The sequence below is a fragment of the Artibeus jamaicensis genome, unplaced genomic scaffold, assembly GCF_021234435.1.
Source record: "Artibeus jamaicensis isolate MK-2021 breed Jamaican fruit bat unplaced genomic scaffold, CSHL_Jam_final scaffold_916, whole genome shotgun sequence".
Lineage (NCBI taxonomy): Eukaryota > Metazoa > Chordata > Mammalia > Chiroptera > Phyllostomidae > Artibeus > Artibeus jamaicensis.
The window spans coordinates 1881782-1900324 of NW_026522059.1; the positions used below are offsets into that span (position 1 = coordinate 1881782).

The 18543-nt window shown below is 53.9% G+C and overlaps 1 protein-coding gene across 6 annotated transcripts in view; it reads left to right on the forward strand.

The window, feature by feature from the left end:
* Positions 1-18543, forward strand: part of PTK2 (protein tyrosine kinase 2) — a 148552-nt gene that overhangs the window by 61642 nt on the left and 68367 nt on the right. For all 6 annotated transcript variants that reach the window (XM_053661086.1, XM_037166682.2, XM_053661085.1 and 3 more), the window contains 7 exons: positions 4923-5002; positions 5602-5664; positions 10835-10889; positions 13277-13417; positions 13894-13971; positions 15058-15165; positions 16340-16457. In XM_053661086.1, the coding sequence (XP_053517061.1) occupies positions 4923-5002; positions 5602-5664; positions 10835-10889; positions 13277-13417; positions 13894-13971; positions 15058-15165; positions 16340-16457 (643 nt within the window). The remainder of the gene's footprint in view (positions 1-4922; positions 5003-5601; positions 5665-10834; positions 10890-13276; positions 13418-13893; positions 13972-15057; positions 15166-16339; positions 16458-18543) is intronic.

The following is an 18543-nucleotide window of genomic DNA, read 5'->3' on the forward strand; positions in this document are numbered from 1 at the left end:
GCAGGTGACCGACCGGCTGGTGGGGGATGTTGTTCCGGAGGCGCAGTCTCATTTGAAGCTGTCCCAAGTGGGAGGTAGTGTAAGTGATTCACGCAGTGCTTCTGACCCACTTTAGAATGTTCTGAAAGATTATAATCACACTCCAAAAATAAACAAGACTCTTGCTATAGCCCTTTTCACTGCGGAGCAGGAGCCTGTAAAAATAAGCTTTGATGCTAAAAGTAGTAGCTCAGTAAAGAACACTCTATTTTATTACTCTGAGGTCGGACTGTTCTTTCTCCGCATAGCATTTTATTCCTCCTTATCTCTCTGAACTTGCATTTGTGAAAAATGTGAGTATGTGATCGACAACCTTTTGCTTTATTTGAAGGGCTATGTCGATGTTTGATTAAGAAGTTGTCATAGTAACTGATCTTGTACACAAACCACTTGACACTTGAAATTGTCAGCTCTTAGGATGCTTGGTCTTGCGTGAAGTTGTTGTTGTTTTGTGCCAAGCACAAATACTTTGAGATTTAAGTGAGTGTGTGTGCTCATCAGCTCCCAACACTGAATGTCACACTGTGACTGAACTCTGTGGCCCAGGCTGTGAACTTGCCTGTGGAGACGTGCAAGGTGCCAGGCACACTTACTTCTTGTTGGCTTGTCTCCCTGTGGCTCTCGGGTCTAGTTGATAAGTTTGTTAGCTGGCGATGTATTCAGATGAGAGCGAAACAAAACAAAATCTGACTTGGTAGCTAGAGTATTTGAGGTGACATATGGAATAAGTTGTGGAGTGCTTGAGGATTGATACTTCTTACCAGATGTGAGCAGTTTCCCCCATGTTTAATTTTGTTGCAGACTAAGGTGAAACTCATCAACACAATACCTGCTCTCAACAGCAAGTTCAAGTGCATCCTGTGTTTTTAAGGAGGAAAGGGACATCGACACCAGAACAGATTACTGTATTTTGCTGTGTACAATGTGAATATTTTTGTCCACATTTTTAAGGGGAAAATAAGGATGTGCATTATACATGGGTAGTACTAATTCCATGTATATAAATGTTTTTAATTCTTTAATTTATGCTTACATAGTAAGAGTGTAACTCTAGAAAGCAGTAATGATATCTGTATGCAAAATTATGCCCTTAAAATATGCTAATTGGTTTTATTTGTAAATATAAATAAATTCAAAATTGAATTAAGTTAAAACAAAAGGCTTTTTTCCCTGAAAGCCAAAAAACATGGGTGCACATTACACGTAGTGTGTAACACATGGGTGCACATTATACAGGGTAGTGCATTTCACACGGGTGCACATTACACAGGGTAGTGTGTAACACATGGGTGCACATTACACATGGTAGTGTGTAACACACGGGCACACATTACACATGGAAGTGTGTTACACATGGGTGCACATTACATAGGTTAGTGTGTTATACATGGCAAACTATAGTGATTTAAAACAACAGAACAGCTTTCTGAGGTCTTCTCTCGAAAGACTCCTGCCAATTTGCCAGACATGCAGCTAATCCACAGTAGTGACCACAGCCTTGAGGGAGCACACGGCACAGTGACAGTGGTGACAGGACTCAGAGGACACCAGTGTGGCTGTCTCAGACCCGGGGCCCCAGGGTGGTGAGCCAGGCCCCACTCTGTGCCTGTCTTCCTTCCGCGGGAGTGTGTGCCCACGCCGAGGCCCGAGGTGCTGGGGTGGGCATCAGCTCCCTGACCCTGGGCACTCGCACCTTCTGAGCTTGCCGTGTAAAGTGGGAGTGGCCAGGATTGCAGACGACATGTGCAAGCGCACAGCCCAGGGCCTGGCCTTGGGAGACACCCCGCCGTCGCCGCCGTGCCGTGGCTGTCATCTCCCCTCTCTGCAGGCTTTTGCCCACAAGCTGGGCGGGGGTGGTGTCTGGCCCCCAGCGTGGTGGGGGGAAGTGGGCGTGCTTGAAGCAGTCACACACACACAGGCTCACGCTTTGACACTCAGTGAGTCGCATCCATGTCACGAACAAGAGCAGCACCTTCTTGCTGGGAGTTGGAGGGAAAGGCAGTCACGACACGTTCTATGGAGGCAACTGACCCCGGGTGCACAGGACCCCAAGTCCTCAGCCCCACCAGGGGCGCTTGTGCACAGAGCACTTGGCCTGGGGCCTCGGCCCATCGCACAGGGCACAGTGTGGGCAGGGAGGCCCGTTGCATGCTGGGCCGGCGCACTTCACAGAGCACATTGGCCGCCTCCGACCACAGGTGGACTGCAGGCCGCGGCCGTGCAGCGCAGGGGTCTGGGGGTAGTAGATGTCGCTGCGGGGAAACAGCACTTAGGCACTGACCGGTGTGGCGCAGTGGTTCGAAGTAGTTCCGCAAAGTGAGGGGTCCCCGGTTCGATTCCCAGTCGGGCGCACGCCTTGGTTGTGGGTTCAGTCCCTGCCCAAGCGTGTGTGGGACGCAGTGGATCGGTGTCTCTCTCTCTCTCTCTCTCTCTCTCCTTCCTTTCCCTTTTCTAAGAAATAAATGAAATCTTTATTAAAAAAAGAAAAACTCTCAGAACTTTTTCTTTTAAAGATTTTATTTATTTTTATAGAGAGAGGGAGGGAGAGAGAGAAACATCAATATGTGGTTGCCTCTCACGCGCCCCCACCTGGGAACCTGGCCCACAACCCTGGCCTGTGCCCCAACTGGCAGTGGAACAGCGACCCTTTGGTTCACAGGCGTGCGCTCAGTCCACTGAGCCACACCACCGGGGCTCAGAACCCTTAGTCACATTTGTAAAAGTGGGATTTCCCATTAGAATTGTTTAATTATAATTTCCCCTTTTTCGTTTTTGCAACTAATAGGACTGGTTTTAATGAATGAAATAAAGTGATTACATTTTCCCACCTGTAAATAGTGTTTAAAAATTACGTAGTTAATCTCCAGGACAGTTTTGCGGTGGGGCCTTGTCTCCACGTGTGACTGCTGCTGCGCTGTGGATGCTCCGGAGTCGCTGGGGGTTCCGGTCAGAACAGCAAGCATCTCACTGACGCACGTGTGTGTATACAGGTCTTGATTTGTTTCTTGTGGCTTTATTTTTGCTCAACAGTAAACCTACCAATGACGTGAGGACTTAGTTCTTAAATTCAGATTTGCTTCTTGCTGTATAGGAGCAAGAGACGAATAAGTGTAAATAAAATGGTTTTAGAATTAAAGCTTTGTACTTGGTGTAGTGAATTGAGTAATTCAGTTCCATTGAATCAGAATAGAAATTGCTAATGCTTGTATGTCTCACGTGCAAAATAACATTCACATGAAGTGGCGTCAGAGCTCCTGTTCAATCACTGTTCACTCATTCATTCATCCGCTCACTTGTTTAGCCAGTAAATGTTTACTGACCACCACGGTCAAGGTGCTGATGCAGAAACTGAAGCAGGTTTTGAGAGGAGGTGGTGCTCAGGTCAGCGACAGCAGGTGGCTGTGCCCTGCTGGGTGAGTGCTTCCGGCGTCCTCTGCTGGAGGAGGACTGATGGGGTGGGCAGACGTGCGTGTCGGGGTGCATACTCACTCTGGGTCTGTCGGAGCGGTCGCTCCCACTGGGGGCTTTGTTTCCTCTGTGAGAAACTGGTGCGGCAGTTGGTGGAGCAAGTCTGAGGCAGGGCACAGGCACAATTCTTGGCACGGGTGGCTGAGTTTCTCCACAGTCTCAGCCGACCGTCTGAGTTTACCTTAGGGGCTTAAGGCGTCTCTCATTCTGCAGCTTCTCCAGTGGCCCGGCAGTCACCCTGGAGAGCCAGGGAGGTTTGTCCCCCTGTGGTGTTTGCCAGTCAGTGAGGGCACTGGGGCAGGGTGGGTCACGGGGCGGGTGGGGGTCTCTGCAAGGGAAGATCTCGAGGGGCAGCCAGCAGAAGGGGGGGCAGACCGACTCACAGGGGAGTCGAGACCTCTCGAACTGGCAGACGAAGAGGAGATGGTTTGGAGTTTTCTATGGCTGGGTCAATGCACTTTTTTCTGTAAAGGGCCCAAGAGTAAATGTCATCAAGCTGAGAACCAAGAGGCAGACTGGGCACTCTGAAATACTGCACAACCAGAGCCCGGGCGCCGAGCCGCGGGTCCATGGTTTTGCTTGGTACAGCTCGCAGTCCAGCAGCAGAGGGCAGTGTTCGGTGGGGCAGGTCTGCTGACGGGAAGACGAGCTCCGCTGGAAGGGGCGGATGGCCTCGTCCCGGGAGGTCCTCCGGTGCCAGTGGATCGTCCATCGGCTTTGTCAGCTGAGTGTACCCGGTGTTGAGAAGCATTTGTGCTATTCCGTTAGATTCTTCTCTTTGTGTTAGACTTGAGGCACACTTTATTACTTTGCAGATCAATCACAGTGGGTGGGTGGGTGGGAGCACCTCAGTTGTAGAGTTAGATGGATTTTGGAATATGTAAATTTTCCTGGTCTGGCACTAAGGTCCAAAAATGCTGTCGGGACTGAAAGTCGAGTTAAGAAGACGGTCTCGGGATCTGGGTGGGCGTGGCGGTTCTCCTCTGGTTCCCTCTGGACTGCACGGGAGGGGAGCAGGAGAGGGCAGGTGACCCGCGTGGCTGTGGTTCAGATGCTGTCCGTTGTCCCTTACACCAGTGGTCCCCAACCTTTTTGGCACCAAGGACTGGTTTCCTGGGAGACATTTGGGGGCGGGGACACGCACAGGAGGTGGGAAGGAACTCAGGTGAGCTTTGTTCGCTCGCCCACCCTCCACCTGGGGTTGGGCCCTGCCTCACGGAGCTCACGGGCTATGCAGGCTCCCGAGAGGAGGGCCTGTGTGTTTCTTTCGTTGGTTTGTGGTGCAACTCATCTCTGTGTCCAGCATCAAGCATCATTATCGACACAGGATGTGTAAAACATGCAAACATTTAGTGAGCGAGTACGTCTAAAGTGTGTTCTTTCAAAACAGCATTGTTTCCCCCTTTTCATCGTAGGTGAAGAGCGATTATATGTCAGAGATAGCTGACCAAGTGGACCAGGACATTGCTTTGAAGTTGGGTTGTCTAGAAATACGGTAAGGTGGTAACTGTGTGTTGAGGTCTTTATTCAGGAATGGTTTTCATTATGCTTGAAAACTAACTGGGTATTTTAATTTCTTCATGAAGACTATCAGTAAAATATTAAGTAAAACGTGATTGCACATTTGAGAAGGTTCTGAATGAGATTGGCCATTCTGTGACGTGTCTGGTACAGTCACACTTGTGGCCCGGCCTCTGCGGGAGGTACACACACCCGCCACAGCAGCCCTCTGGTGTGCCCGTGGTTGTTGAGCTAGCAGGTGCTGTCCTCAGATGAAAGGTCAAGTGCAGGAGTGGCAAATACAGCTGGTCTTGCACAGCCACTGTCCACGTCTCACCTCTCCCGAGCGCCAGACCTGCCCCTCCCAAAGGCAGGAGGGCCGGCCCAGAGACGCAGGCCTGGGTTAACCGGCTGCCCCCTAGGGTGTGCGCTCGTGCTGCGGACAGACGCACTCTGTGCTCAGACTGACTTGATCAGGGCACCTGCGGCTGAGCCACGGCAGTTCAGCACCCCTCCCCCCGGCAGTTTTTATTATTGCACAGCCCAGATGTTCTGCATGCGTATATATGAAACCTGTATCTTTCCTGATTTTAGGCGGTCATACTGGGAGATGCGGGGCAATGCTCTAGAAAAGAAGTCGAACTATGAAGTATTGGAGTAAGTATTACACATCAGAAAATGAGCCTTCTAAAAGCAAATATTCACAACAGAATCGTTCTTCAAACTGTACTTTTTCACTAGTTTATCTTTACTTTAAAGTATCATAAAATAACACATCAGGAGCGAATGTAGAAGTGCCGGAGGGTGTTGGGGGGCAGTACTGGATGTCTGAGGCACTGGTCCACTTCTGAGTTTAGGGGGAGGAGTGTGGGCACTGGGGGCGGGTGTTGGGCAGGCCCCGAGCTGACCAGGAAGAGAGAACGGCTTCTGCGAAGGCACAGAAGTGTGGATAGTGGGGTGCCGGCCACAACACTACCCCTGCGTTTCCTTCCTGTCGCACGCCTTGCTCATGCGGGTGCGGTTGGGTCACCGTCAAGTTTCCCTAGAAGTCATCGGGCAGCTTTAGACAGCGGTAAAAACACTTTCCAGAAGTTTACATACGTGAGGGTGTGCGTGTTTTTTAAAGCCAGCTAAAGAGGTCACCAGTCTTTCTCTGTGTTTTTAGCCTTGGTAGCACCAAGGGCCTTTCCTATAGGCAAAGGGGAGGCACGAGGCAGAGGGTCCCCCAGCCCCTTCCCTGCATCTTCACGGCCCGAGGGCCCCTGCTGCTGGGGGACAGACTGGGGTGCGGACGGAGCGACTTCCGTTGATATCGTTTGTGAGTTAGAGGTGATGGGTAGAAAAGAAGGCACTGGCCGCAGGTCGGAGTGGATGTTTTCTTACCAAGCTGAGAAAGTGCGCAGCTGCCAATGTCAGATTAAACCAAGCAAGTCACCAGTGTGGTGCTGATGTGCTGGTTCCGGATGTGACACTGTCCGCCGGCTTCCGGTGCTTCCTCCAGGTACCTCTAACGCACACAGAGGAAGGGGGCCGGCGGGTTCGCACAGGTTCTCATTTCTGTACGGAAAAGTCGTAGGTGGTCAATGTGCCTCGTTGCCAGGTGCCAGGCCCCTTTGATCTTGTCCTTCCTCGTCTGTCCCGGGCCACCTTGTGGCCTGGGTTGGCTGCTGGGCCTCACCCATCCCATGCGAGGTCCAGCCTGGCATGAAGGAGTGTGTAGCACCATCCCTTTGAGGGGAGGATGTTGGCCAAACACAGTCGCGGGCCACCCCAGCCACCAGAGCTGTGCACTGCCACGCCTGTCTGCAAGACAGCTGTACTCAGGATGAAGAAGACCGTGCCACTCAGAAGCAAGTGTCAGCCTCTGTGGCAGTTGGAGAATTTTACATTCATCAGTTTTTAAGAAACATAAAGAATCATTTTAGAGTTTGAGTACCTAAGTGGTATTTTTAAATTAAAGATACTCAATTCTGAGCGTTTTGGGGTGAGGATAAGATAGGAATACTACATGAATATGTACATACTAGTTTTCAGTGTATTTAAAGTCGGTTTCGGTTACTTTTTTGCCTGGGCTTTAAAGCTTTGAGGGATGGAAGCCAGCAAACAAATGTATCTTTGATGCAAGAACTCAGGCCCTGGCCACTGTGGCTCTGTTGGTTGGGCGTTGTCCAGCAAAGCGAAAGGTGGCCACTCAATTCCTGATCAGGGCACGTGCCTAGGTTGTGGGTTCAATCCCTGGTTGGGGCACGTACATGAGGCAGACAATGAGTGTTTCTCTCACTCGTCAATGTTTCTCTCCTCCTTTTCCCTCCATTCCCCTCTTTAGAAATAAACAAAATCTTAAAAAACCAAACCTCACCCATAAGAAGCTGAATTACTTTTTAATACGTAAGTAAAGCCTGCTCCTTTCTCTGGCCTCCCACAGCCCACTGTGGTCACGAGCACATGTGCAGGGCAGGGCTCCGGGCTGGCACCCGAGCCCAGGAGCTCGTGGTGGCACCTGTCGGGTGGCGCCCAGGCCCTCCTGTTAGAGGCAGCAGGTGGAGGGTCCCCCCAGCCTTGAGTGACCTGAATGGCAGGTGTGGTGTGAAGGGGGAACATGAGGAAGTCACGGGCAGCGGGTGGGGCTGTGGGCAGCTCGGAGGGTGCCTGGGAGGGGGGAGGCCGCGTCCACTGGCGGGGTGCATGGATGCTTCGTCTGAAGGCTGGGCAGCGGAGTTCAACACTCAACAGAGGAAGTTCTGGTTTAGAGTTGACCACAGACGTAATGAGCGTCCAGCTCACACTCAGCCGCTAGTCATTTCTGTGGGTGTCTCCCTGGAGAGGCGGGGCCGCGCTGCAGGGGCCGGTGAGAGGCAGTGAGTGCGCACAGGCTCCCTGTCCTCGAAGCCCCAACTCCGAATGATGGGGGTCTCAGGGACTGGGTGCTAGAACCCTGGGGCAGCCCCCACAGTGTTAGTGCCGAGTCTCCTGTGCCTGGGTTTAAAAAGTCCCCTGGAACTCTAGTGTGTCAACAGCACAGAGCGGGGTTCGGACCCGGAGGCGAGCAGTGTTCTCAGAGCCCCCGGGAGCGCACTTGTCCAGGGAGCGTGTGTATCGAGGGCCTGCCCCTCAACAGCCATCTGCCTCCTGACGAGCGATGACGTCACAGGGGCGGCCAGGAGCCGCCTCCTGTTTGTAAGTGCCGCTCAGTGTTCCGGTCACGTTGTCTCGCAGGCCTGGCGTTCGGGCTGAGGTGAGGCTCTGCCACCGAAGTCGAAGCCACGCGGCTCCGAGGCGAGCACCAGTGTGGTCCGGGCCGGTGTGCGGTGGGGCGGCCTGTGGCCCCCGCTGCCTTGAGAGAGGTCAGCGCGGAGCCTGACGTAGACCAGCTTCTTGATTAAATTGACGGGAATGTGTTAAGGGGGGTGTTGAGTTTTTCCAATGGTTTTGTGTGCTTCAGTCTCATTTCCATTTTCTTACCTGCCAAGCTTCCCATTTAAAAGATCTCTAACGCACGGACAAATGCTTCAGATTCCTTGTTCCCCAAAGGTTGTTGGAAAAAGCTGACCTGTGGACTTACCGGGCGTTAGTTGGCCTCAGCTCTTTTCCGGTGGAGATGTCTGCACCTGGGAAGTTAAGGTGATGCCCAGCAGTCGCTTTAGTTCCACAAAGAAATACGCTCTCTCATCTTTCCTGAAACCATACCACTGTCTTGGTCCACCTTTAAATTTCCTATTTGCGGCAGAAACGAGTACAACAAATTCTTTCCACCTGATTCTGAGAAACACAGAGATGTAACCGGCTTGACCGATGGCATGGGCGGTGTCACAGTGGGGAGAGGCGTCCCCTGCCCTGGTCTTTCCCTCAATTACCTGTCTTGCTGAAGCCCCGCCCCCCGGGAGGGCGAACCCCCCAGGTCTGAGGCAGACCTCATGGTGTCCCCAGCCTTCCCCTTCCCAGGGCACGATGTCCGCATCTCTGAGGTCACCTTTCCCTCCCCCTGCCTCATGTGTCCGTCAAGTAGTTCTGCTGGCTCTCTGTCTCTCCCAAACAGCTCTGCATCTCCTCCTTCTCACCCCTCTCCCCAGGCCTCTGCCAGAGCCTCCCCGCCCTCTCCACTCTGCCATGGTACGGTCAGGCAGTGGCGTGAGTGTATCATGGATCACACCTCCCTCTGTTCCCGACAGTTGGTAGGCAGGCCTGCCGGCTCAACTCACCAGACGGGAGGGGCCTGTGATGTTCCAGGGATAGGAGAGCGCCCCTTGGCATCGGTTCCAGGACCTGACTCTTGTCTTACCCTCAGCACCACGGCGTGCAGTGGGACAGGCAGCCTCTCCATCTGAGAGGAGAGAGAGCCTGAGGTTTCCAGGTGTGAGGTGACACCCATGTCTGCCCCATGGCATGGCCTCAATTTTAGTTCCCAACTCTCTAAATGAGAAGTGTTTCTCACCATGGACTGGTTGCTGGTTGCTGAAGGAGAGCCGGAAGGGTGCAATCAGGAATGTGCCTCAAAGACTCCAGGGTGTTTGTCTCTCTTCCATGTGCTGCTTTGCTCCTTCCCATGGTGCCCAGCACCGAACTGCTGGAGTGCAAAGCCTCTGTGCTCTCAGGAGGCAGACGGAGCGGGAAGGGCCTGGGGCACATGGTTCTGCTCACGTTCAGGGTCATCTTGAGCTCTGCAAGTCGGGGGGACAGGAAGGGCGAGAGGGAAATGCACACGGTTAGGAAGTCAGCGGCAAGCCAGGGGCTTCATGAAGTAGCCGGTAAGCAAAACCAGAAAAGCAGTATGTCATGGAAGCCAGGAGAACTTTTTCTAAAGATGTGGTGAGTGTGCTGATAGAAACAGATAAAAAGGCGCAAAGAGAGACCAGTGTGGGATTCAGCAAGGAGTCCTCTGGTTTTGGTCCCGACCGGTCAGAGTTCAGGCAGGGGACTGAACGTTTGCCTGGAGGCCCGCCCGGTTTCTGTGGGTGCCGGCTTGCTGAGCGTTACGGACGAAGGGGCCCTTTCTGTGTCCGTTTGGGTAGTTGTTTCTGTGCGGGTGCCTGAGCAGGCACCTGTCTCTCCCTCTCTCCCTGATCCTTTGCACGTGCTGAGTGTCCCCTGACACTCCTGGCTGTCCAGGCTCGGTTCGTCGCCAGCTCAGGACTGCCACCTAGGGGCTGGGAACCTGGGCTGTGGCACCAAAGGGCAACGGAGGACAGGCGCTGCTGAGGGCCTGATTGCTGGGCCAGATCGCTTTGAGGGTCTTGGTAGGAATGACTGATTGCATAGCTTCATTGAAAGAAAGTCGCCGGGCTTTTCAGTATTTTTGACCTTAGGCAACTCCCTTAATGTCTTCTCTCGTCTCCTGTGTGAAGCTGAGATGGTGGCTCTTGACGAGGGGAATGTGTCCCCTACTCAGAAAGTTGATGTTGGAAAAGTGTCAGCCCCTTTAGATTGAATTTAGGGTTTGTTTCTTAAACTCCCATAGCACATCCCACACGTCACCCTAATTGGGCCTGTCGGCTGAGGTGGCACCGCCCGCTGCAAACCCATGTTGTGAGACTGGCCTTCGGGGGCGTCGTGGGGGGTCGTGGGGGCGGGCCTCCCTACGGTGCGCTCTGCAGGGAGGTGGCATCCCACGTGGGCCCCTCCTAGGCCCGGCGGCAGTGCCGTTGTCTGCACGCCCCTGGAGCACTGGTAGCCGCCGGCTCTGTGACTTTGCTGGTGAAGTTTCGTCCTGCTTCCTTCCTGAATCACATGTGCAAGGATAAATTATTCAAATCACTTTTGTGCTTTTGCAACAGTGGCATTGTGTAATTGACTCGGTGTGGTTATTGTTGCACTTCTTTTTATATTTCAGGAAAGATGTTGGCTTGAAGCGGTTCTTCCCTAGGAGTTTACTGGACTCGGTCAAGGTAATTCGAACTCACCTTGTCACCATCCAAGGGCCAGGCCGAGCAGAAACCTCCCCTGTGGTGCGTGGTTCCCTCCCTCTGTGTGAGAGCTGAGCTGCAAAAAGGCGACAGTGCTCCGGTTATGTTAGTGACGAGTAGGGCGCTAGAGGTACAGCTTCCGACCATTACTGTTAACAGTGCGAGGAGACGCAGGAAGTGCAGTGAGAACCCGGACAGTCTCAGGTTAATAGTGGCCAGTGCTCCTGGTGGACAGAGAGCGAAATGCAGGTAAGGTGCGTGGTGAGGGGACGGGTACCGAGCGCAGGCTGGGGCTGTGAAGGCGCCCACCCTGCGGGACTCGCCTGCTGCCTCTGCAGCTCTTCTGTCAGGCTGGACTTCGGTAGCAGACCCCGAAGCGCCCCGTTTCAGTGTGTTTGAGTATCAGTCACAACGGCAATCCAGTTTCAGAACTAGAAACAGTAAGAGCTCAGGAGTTACTGGATGAAAGTGCTTCCCAGAGGACCACAGGGCATGTGTAGTTCTCTTCTTAGAGGTTGTGGTCATCGTCCTCGTGTCTGATCAGCAGGTGATGAGTAGTTTGGCACAGGAGCACCTGGCTCAGTAGTCACTCAGCTCGCCATTCCTGGCAGCTGCTGTCCACCAGCATGTGAGTGGGGTGCTGGGGGAGAGAAACTGGGTGTCTCCGTGGGCGGCACCCATCCGACACAGGCCCGACAGCGGGATGAAGAAGAAGCCCCCGTCTCATGAAGCATCAGTTACGGCAGCTGCCGGTGGGGGCGGCGGCCGCGGTGTCTTTCCCTGGTGGGTGTGTAAAGATGTGCGCGCATACCACACCGTGTTCCCTGGCCATGAACAAGAAGCAGACCTTGCTGTCTGTGACAGTGCGGACGGACCCGAGGTCACTGTGCTAAGTGGAATAGGTCAGAGACGACTACTGTGTGACTTCGCTGGTGCGTGGAACTCTAAAACAAAACAGACCTAAGCTCGTAGATTGGAGGTTGCCAGACTTGGGGGCTTGGGGGCAGGCAGAACAGGTGAGGGGAGTCAAAAGATACAAACTTCCAGGTACCAAATGAGCCTCACGGGGTTGTTGATGCTGCGTCGCGTATTCGAAAGTTACGAAGAGAGTAGGCCTTAAAGTTCACGTCACAAGAAAAAAATTACAGCTCTGTGAGGTGAGGAATGTTGACTGGACATCGAGGTGATCGTTCTGCAATGTGCACGAGCACTGAATCGTTATGTCGTGTCCCTAAATCTGACGTAACGTTATGTTAGTTATGTCTCATTTTTAAAAAACACACTTTGCATGTACTGTTAACGTATCTGTGTTTAGCATTTGGTAAGTGGGTAGGTATGAATTCCTCAGCTTACTATTCTCTTACTGGAAGTTTTCTTTAGCATTGCATCTCAGTGTTTTCATCTGAGAAGCCCTAGGGGTCTACTTTGCTAGCAGCATCTGACAAATACTTGGGCGACTACTATGAAATACTTTCTGTGCTCCAGGTGGCTGGGTAGCTGTGGTCTGGACCGTCTGACCTCACTCTGAGTGGCTCTCTGTGTGTGAGCCGGTGTGAGATTGGGTGGCACGTGGAGGCAGGGCCTTGGCTTCCCCGCCGCCTTGGGCGGTGGGGCCTGCGCTCAGTGCATGGGCCTTGTGCATGTTGCCCACCCGGCGGTGCCCTTCCACAGCCCCAGCACACGCAGATGGCTCGCTCTGGTTTCTTCACAGAACTTCACAGTACGGGCCAGAGTGTCTGTCGGTGAGCGCCACACAGCGGTGCTGGGCTGTGCAGCCTGGCTGGTGGGCAGACGCACCACCATACAGGTGGCCTGGCCAGGTGTTACTGGAAAGGTTCTGCAGAACCCCCTTGTTGCTGAATCTTCAAGTAGTTCTGTGATCGCAGCTGCTAGAGTGTAATGTCCTGGCGTTTGCATTGCTGGGGCAAGAGCTGTGCTCTTGTTTTCTCAGGTTTCTGACCCATGTCCAAGTTGCCCTTCAAAAGGCTCTGCACAGGCCGCCCCTCGGATCAGTGGGCATGGGGGTGCCTGACCCGTCCCCTGTGGGGGCCAGGCCCCTGTCACAGGCAAGGGCCTGCTCTTAATGCCCCACTCTTTACACGTTCTAACGGACCGGCTGCTGCCTCAGACGTCTACTTGAGACATAAAGCTCACAACCTCTGAACCGCACACTTACCATGATTAAGATGGTGTGTTTTCTGTTCTGTGTACTTTATGGGTTGTTTAAAAGAAGGTATACAGGCCTGGTAAGCATGGCATTGTGTAGTAACGTGGACCCGAGTGGCGTTCCCTGGGCAGCAGAGGGCAGCCGGCGTCGCTGTGCTCTTGCCCCTTCCCTGCTCCGAGGAGGCTTTGCCGTTTTCGTGCAGGCCAAGACGCTGAGGAAGCTGATCCAGCAGACGTTTAGACAGTTCGCCAACCTGAACAGGGAAGAAAGCATTCTGAAATTCTTCGAGATCCTCTCCCCAGTGTACAGATTCGACAAGGAATGCTTCAAGTGCGCTCTTGGTGTGAGTGTGAGGCCGGGGTGGGTGGGCAACGCTGGGTGTCTTCCTGTGTGTATCTGCATTTCCAGTTGGGATCAAATTGGTCACATTTTTAACAACACAAGCATGTGCGGAAAATGCAAAAAATGTGTCAGTGTGAGAATAAAACCATCTTTTTTAAGTGGCACGTCTGTGTCCATAATGAGAGGGCCACCAGTGTTGGTGAACTGTTTGGGAGGGCTAGTTTATCGGGCTCAGACAACCTTCCTGAAGAGACCGCTGGCTTCAGACCTCGGGGATGCATGCAGCGTCTCTGTCTGGGCTCAGCACAGAACAGGGTTAATGAAGGGCTAAATATTTTGTATTGCTTGGTTAGAGAGATTAATGGCTGGCTGGCTAACCCATCCCCCACTGGTCCTCTAATGTATCCTGGGCTCTTTATCTAAAACAGTTCTTTTTCCTTTTGGTACCTCTGTCTACCCCTGTTTCACCCTCACAAGTCAAGCTGGGTTATTTCAGTGGAGTTGGCGATCGGCCCCGAGGAAGGCATCAGCTACCTCACAGACAAGGGCTGCAGCGTGAGTCTGCTCTGGGGGGGTCCTGGGCCTGCTGAGCGTGGCCCACTGCCCCACCCGCCCCTTCCGGGTGGGCTGGCTGGGGATGGAAGGTCAGGCCAAGGGGATGGGGATTCACAGGGGCCGTGGCACTTGAACACTTGTAGTCTGAGTAGGGTACAAGCCAGGAGGTGGGAAACAGCCGGGGGTGGTGGCCAGAAACTCCAGGCCAGCTGTCCCTGATGCTGAGAGTGGGCCTGGGGCCTGCTGTGGCGGGGCCTGGGGCAGGGGGCACGGAGGGCTGCCCGAAAGCAAGCCGGAAGGCGTTTTGCTGGGGAGGGAAGCTGGGGTGCATCCACCAGCTCAGTGCCAGCAATGTGGCCTGTGCTGAGTGGGCTGCTCGGCAGCCGGGGCTGGTGCCACTGGGAGTCTTGAGGCCTTAACCAGGCTCGTTCTGAATAAACGTGCAGAAATCCATTGCTTGCTAAGTGAGGGGGCTTTGGGGGAGTCATGAAATGACCCTAGGGGGCTGGAAAGCAGGCGGGCATTTCTGTCTTCCTGAGAAGAGTTTGTTCTGCTCAGGAAACTGAGCAGTTTCTCTTGGCCTGTCCATGTGGAAGGGTCCCGGGACACCTGCGGCCTCCCCGGCTCCGTTCCGCTCTGGAGCTTCAGGAGGCCTCAGGAGCTTGTTCCGGCACAGGGTGTGCTGGGAGGGGCCCTGGGGGGAGCAGCCCCTCCCCAGGGAAGGAGAGCTGCACACACTCATCCCCAGGGATGAGTGTGGAATTTCACAAAGCACTGCCCCTCCCCGCTGGTAGGGAGCTGAGCGAGTCAGGGAAGCCTTCCGCTTCCTTTCCGTCTGGGACCCACCGGGACCCTTTCAGGAGCCCCAGGACGGAGCCCCTGGCCGTCAGGAGCACGTAGAGCAGGCATACCCCCAGCCCTGGCGTGAGCAGATGTGCCCCTCAGAAGGAGAACCCCCCTGGGGACACCAGTCCCTGGGGCGGCGTCTTCAGGAGGACAGGGTGGGGGTGGGACTGTGGGTATCTCACAGAATAGGTGAAGGCCGACTTTTATCTGTGGTCCAGTTTGTGCCTTTTCTCTCCAAAGCCCACGCATCTGGCTGACTTCAACCAAGTGCAGACCATTCAGTACTCAAACGGCGAAGACAAGGACAGAAAAGGCGTGCTGCAGCTGAGGGTAGCGGGCGCGCCCGAGGTAAGGACGCCCGGCCTTCTGCAGGGGCTGGGGCGAGCACACAGAGCCAGGCCGCTTCCTGGGTGAGGGTGGTGTCACGGGTCGCCAGCAGCCCAACTTTCCCTTCCGTAGGAAGTGTTACATTACAAACACTAACGATCACATGCCCCCAAGAATAGAACAGGAAACATTTAAAGACCAATCGAAAGTATTGTGAGGGTGATTGAAGGCCATTGTGAATTACCATGGAAAACAACTGCTTAAAAGTGTCCAAGGGTGAAAATACGTACATCCTGTACGCTGTGTTGTCCCCTGACCACGTTAGGCCGCAGAGCCTGTGTCCTCCGCACGTGCGTGGTGCGCTGAAGACAGGTGTTGCCCAAGACGAACGACCCTTGCTCAGGGCGGACGGCAAGCATGCACGGGTGAAGGAACCTGGCCCCCTGTGGCCAGCATCACCGTGCTGGTGTGCAAGTGCGGTGTAGGTGCTCCTCCCCCGGTGGTACAGATGGCTAGGGGCAGCTCCCCTGCAGGGCTCCACCCCCACCCTGGGCTGGGTCTGCCCTGGGGTTGGGGCATTTCTGAGGCCTAGGGAAGCACACTGGATTCTTTCTTGGTGTAAAATGACACCGTGAACTACTGAAACCTACTGACTGTCCTGGATCAGCCTGGATGATAGGTTGGTAGGAAGGGCCTCGGAAGTTCCCGTTTTATGTTGGAAAGAGTCACCTCAGCATGTGTGATCCATGCTAAAAAGAATGAAACTTTCCTAGTTTCCCTTCATGTTAGAAAAGTTATGAAGGACGGTGGGTAAAAATTTACCCCATGTTAGTCTCCTTTCTAAAGTAGCCTGTACTTAAGTGGCTGGTTATCTCAATTCTTCACTTAGTTAGCCTGTGCCCAGAGGGGCCCGGCATTCCAAAGGAAAATATTGTTTCCACCTCCCTTGTTCTAGAACGCGAGTGTCAGTTTCAGTGGCTTTCCCAGTTTTGTCTGGGTTGCCTTCTGTCACATATTCCAGGAATAGCCACCTTAAATACCAAACTTCCTTTTCTTCTCAAACCTTATGACAAATCTCGTTTCACTGCCACCCTCCTGCTTCATCGGGTGTCTAGAGGTCTGATGTCATGCGCAGCTGTCCCTTTGATTGTTGGGAGAACAATGACGGCTCTTTCTTGCTCCGCTCCCCTCCCAGCCTCTGACAGTGACGGCCCCGTCCCTGACCATCGCCGAGAACATGGCCGACCTGATCGATGGCTACTGCCGGCTGGTGAGTGGAGCCTCGCAGTCTTTCATCGTCCGGCCCCAGAAAGGTGAGCTTGTGCCCACACAGCCCGCAGTCCTTGTCTCCGGTGACTGCAGACCGGGGCCTGGATGGGTGGCTCGGCCCCAGAGGCTGTGTCCGGCGTCCTAGGGAGGGTCCGGCTTGCAGCCCCAGAGCTGGCGTGTCTGCAGCTGTGCTGTCGGGCGCGTCTTAGGTGGCCATTAGTGTTTTCAGTGAACTCTGGGGATTGTGTCCTTGCGTGCTTTTCTTCTTTCAGAGTCTCTTCTAGCTCACAAAAATAGCCTTTTCCCAGTTTTTTTCTCTTTACTTTTTTTGTAAAATCATCACCCAAGCATGAGTTTGTTGATTTTAGAGAGAGAGAGATATGGGGGTGGGGAGAGATAGGTAGATAGATGTGAGAGAGAAATATCAATCGGTTGCTTCCTGTATGGTCCCTGACTGGGGGTCAGACCCATGGCCTAGGCACCTGCCCTGACCAGGAATCAAACCTGCAACCTTTCGGTGTATGGGGTGATGCTCCAACCTACTGAGCCTCCTGGCCAGGGCCCTGTGTTTTCTTAGCACATCTCAAAAGCTTAGAGCAGTCCAAAATAAAATCAGTGCTGAGTCACGAGGCACAATCTGTGGTTGGAGCGAGCCCCCGCCCTTGGAGGAAGGCCGTGCCGCGTGGGAAGTAGCACGTGGGTGTGCAGGGCCGTGGGAAGGGCGCCGCAGAGGACGTGGACTTCTGACGTAAGCCAACGAGAGCATTCCCAGCAGCAAGACTGTGCAGTGAGTGGCAGCAGGAAGCCTGGCCTGTGGAAGTGTGTTGGCTGTGGGTTCCAGCCCGTGTCCTCCGTGCTGTCCGCTGGGCACCTTCCCTACTCCGTGCCCTGGTTCCCTTGTCAATGGAACCTAAAGGCCCTGCCCGTCCTCCGTGGGGCTCGGGGGCTCGGACACCGTCACGCAGGCGAGGGTTCAGGATGGAGCCTGGCACACGCAGGGTTCACAGGTGCAGTGCGCTTGCTTCCACTGCCGCCCCCAGCGCCGTGTCATCTCGAGTGGACGCGGGCCCCCCCAGAGCAGGGAGTTTGGGAGGGCTGAGTGGCGTGTGTCCGTGTGAGCTGAGTAGTTTCGTCGTGAAGAGGAGGCAGGAAAGCACGAGGAAGGGGGCCTGCGAGGTGTGGGCCGAGCTCCTGCCGTGCCCAGCAGGACACCCAGCCCGCCCTGAGGCTGGGCACTGTGTTGTCAGAACAGGTCGAGGAAGAGTGAGAGAGTGTGTGTGTGCGTGTGTGTGTGCACTTGTGAAGTGAGGAGTCATTAGAACCTTTTTATTTTTTAGATGTATTTGTTTATCTTTAGAGAGGGGAAGGGAGGGGGAGAGAGAGAGGGAGAGAAACATCAGTATGAGAGAAGCATTAATCAGTTGCTTCTCTCAGGTGCCCCGACTGGGGATCAAACCTGCAACCCAGACATGTGCCCTGACCAGGAACCAAACCAGTGACCTTTCACTTTTTGGGACACGCCCAGTCCACGGAGCCACACTGCTCAGGGCTGGGACCTTTGTTTACAAGTTAGTGTCAGGATGTGCTCTGGACACAATAGCTAAAGCCATGGCCTCGGGCCAGTGAGTGACTGTGTGGGTCCCAAGGCAGGCCCCCTCCCCCGTTGGAGCCCCGGAGCCCAGTCATGCACTCTCTGCGGAAGTGCGGCGTCTCTCCCGGCAGTGGCTTTCCCTGCAGGAAGCGCAGCGCAGGGGCTGCTCGTAGACTGTCCAGGCTTCTGAGTACAGCGTTTGCAGGTGTGAGCTCTTGATTTTTCACTTTGTATTTTAAATGGGTCGGTGCCTTGCAAATACTTAAATGTTTGGGGAGAATTCCTTCACATAAAGTTAGCATTTTGTGAAAAATGTTTAACGTGACATATTGTCTACCTTGTTAGTAAATAATTTTTTTAAAGATTGTATTTATTTACTTTTAGAGGGAGGGGAAGGGAAAGAGAAAGAGAGGGAGAGAAACATCAATATGTGGTTGCCTCTCACACACCCCCTACTGGGGACCTGGCCCATAACCCAGGCTTGTGCGCTGACTGGGAATTGAACCGGTGACCCTTTGGTTTGCAGCCTGTTGTCAGTC